General features: G+C 53.0%; 1 gene segment (V, D, J or C); it reads left to right on the forward strand.

Annotated features, from left to right (window-relative positions):
* Positions 1-1,408: 1,408 nt before the first annotated feature.
* LOC133751703 (immunoglobulin heavy variable 3-66-like) lies at positions 1,409-1,949 on the forward strand. The segment is given in 2 exon segments: positions 1,409-1,454; positions 1,558-1,949. Coding segments are annotated over 2 exon segments (438 nt in total).
* The last annotated feature ends 902 nt before the right edge of the window (positions 1,950-2,851 follow it).

Genomic DNA, 2,851 nt, shown 5'->3' on the forward strand with positions numbered 1-2,851 from the left:
AGAGGAGAACAAGTAAAAGAGAGATGGTCCCACACTGCACTTTCCCAAATGTCACTGTGGCCAGGTCTGCTTCCCAGCCTAGCCCAGTTTCAGGACAACAATCAGGCGCAACCATTAGAGTGACAGGGCCCAAATATCCTCCCATGAAATTCTGGTCCTGGAGCTGCAGGAGCAGGAATCTGGTACTGGGACCCAAAGCCACATAGGAGACCCTGGCAGTCCCCTGGGGGATGTGCGCATCTTAAACAGTGCAACTTTCAGTTTATTATTTCCTTTATTTCCATGAAATTTGATGGCACCGTTAAGACTAATGTACTGCTTATTTGTGCAAAATATCACATTCTTACTCTGCTTTACTTTCAGTTTCATTCTTACAAGATTTACAGATATTTTGGTTAAAAACTAAGAAAAACTCATTCACCTGGGCCCCACAGAACCCGCAAACTCAGGGCCGTCGACTTCTGCCACAAAACCTGCACGTTGTGCAGGGCTGAACTGGATGAATCCATTGTGAATGAGCACAAAGGGGCTCAGGCCTTAATGTGACTGGAGGAGGTGGGCCGGGGGCTGGGTGACACAGGGGCAGTGGGCAGCACCGTGGGATGTGATATTTGCTCTTGGCGTAGGTGTGATGAGGAGTGAGAGGCACAGGTGAGTCGCACTCACCACGGGCACACTTTAAACATGTGCGGCTCCCTCTGTATCTATCACAGCTCGACAGCATTGCCCATAGAAGCAAAACTGACCAGCAGAGAAACTGTGAAGAGCAGACAGACAGACAGACACCGGCACATGGAACACCACACTAAGATGCACCTGCGTGAAACCTGGTCCCCTGTGCATCTCTCTGTCAAAAACAGAACCCAGCAAAAGAGCTCCTTGTTTGCTGCTGGCAGGGAGTTCTGCAGGACCTCCCCAGGAAGCCCCTGTGAGTGCTGAGGGTGGACTGGGGGAGCAGCTGAGTCCTGCGGTGAGGGGCGCAGATCAAGGTGCTGGGGACTCCTCTGTCCACACTGGAGCTGGGGACACATCCACACTGTGCTGATGATTTCTCCTGTGCTATTGATATGGACCAAGAGCTAAGGGAACCCATGAATACACGTTATATGTCCATTCAGATAAAAGGACCAAGACAGGGTTCAGTGTGCAATGAGAGCACACAATTTATCACTCGTCCCATATATGAATACTGACAGACTGCCCCGGGACACTCTCATCAGTCTGGGCACTGTCCTATCTGAGGCGTCTGACCCCATGGCTGGCTATGTAGGAGCAGCACATGCAAATAGGGCCTCCCTCTGCCCATGAAAACCAGCCCAGCCCTCACCCTGCAGCTCTGGCACAGGAGCTCCAGCCCCAGGACTCCCACGTGTCCACTCAGTGGTCGCACTGAACACAGACGCTCACCATGGAGATTGGGCTGTGCTGGGTTCTCCTGGTCGCAGTGCTCAAAGGTAATGATGGAGAACATGGGGCACTGAGTCTGGGCGAGGACGTGAGTGAGAGACACAGAGAGTGTGAGTGACAGCTTCCTGACCAGGACGTCTGTGTTTGCAGGTGTCCAGGTTCAGGAGCAGCTGGAGGAATCCGGGGGAGGCCTGGTCACTCCTGAGGTATATATGATACTCTCCTGCAAAGCCTCTGGATTCAAAATCAGTAGCTACGACATGAGCTGGATCCGCCAGGCTCCAGGGAAGGGGCTGGAATGGATCGGAATCATTTATGCTAGTGGTAGCGCATACTACGCGAGCTGGGCGAAAAGCCGATGCACCATCTCCAGAGACACCAACCAGAACACGGTGTCTCTGAAAATGACCGGTCTGACAGCCGCGGACACCGCCACCTATTTCTGTGCGAGAGACACAGTGAGGGGCCCTCAGGCTGAGCCCAGACACAAACCTCCCTGCAGGGGCGCGCGGCTCCACCAGGGGGCGCACAAGACGCACTGAGCCCAGATTCTGGTCCTGCACAGGCGCAGAGGGAGATGAAGCCCTGGATTCCTGCAGGGAGTTGGGTTTCCTCTCCTCTTACAGTTTTGAGGGAAGACTTCTCCTTTTATGACTCTGTCCCTCCACTGACTTCACTGACGTAGAGAAGTTTGATGTGACAGGAAGAAGTCCTATATGAACACATTCAGGTTCGTGAACGTTGACAGTGGCCACCAGGATCAGAGATGTGGGACGATCTGGGGACCTCGTGAGTGTTTTCCCGTCTGACTCAGGACAGCATTCTCAGGACGCTGCCGACTTTAGGACAATTTTAGTTTTCCCTCAAACCCAGACAGACCCGAGCCAGAGTCTTGATTTGCTACCTCAATTGTTTAAGTCGTCCCTACCTCCTGTCAGAGTAGCCTGTGTGCTGAACTGGATCAAATGTCTTATTTTAAACTGTGGGTGTTCTGCATTCACTTTCCACAGAGTTTATGCCCAATCTCCATTTTCCCTTTAATCCTGGAGCAGTCTGTGGTCCCTGTGTGAACGTCACAGCTCTCAGGAATGTACTTGCAGCTCAGCTGTGTCTCAGGCTGAGCTTCTGCAGGCCCCTGGGAAGCCTACAGGGACTTCCTCATCCTCTAGGTCCTGGGACCCTCCTGTGGGTTCCCTACCTGAACTCAGGAAGGAAATGTGCTGGACAGTAGCAGTCAAGGTCACAACTTAATGGAAAGCATTGGGTGTGCACTTCCAGCTGATCTGGTTCTGCTCCAGTGTCGTGGGACCCCTGTACCTGCTGTGGTTCAGCAGCAGAAAGTGGGACACACAGTGGCTGTGCACTCTGGGGTTGGGGTCCACATCACGGGGAGCTGTGTCTGTGGCTCCAGCATGATGACCAGTGTCCTGAGGCTGAACCACAG

The sequence above is a fragment of the Lepus europaeus genome, chromosome 22 (genome assembly GCF_033115175.1).
Source record: "Lepus europaeus isolate LE1 chromosome 22, mLepTim1.pri, whole genome shotgun sequence".
Lineage (NCBI taxonomy): Eukaryota > Metazoa > Chordata > Mammalia > Lagomorpha > Leporidae > Lepus > Lepus europaeus.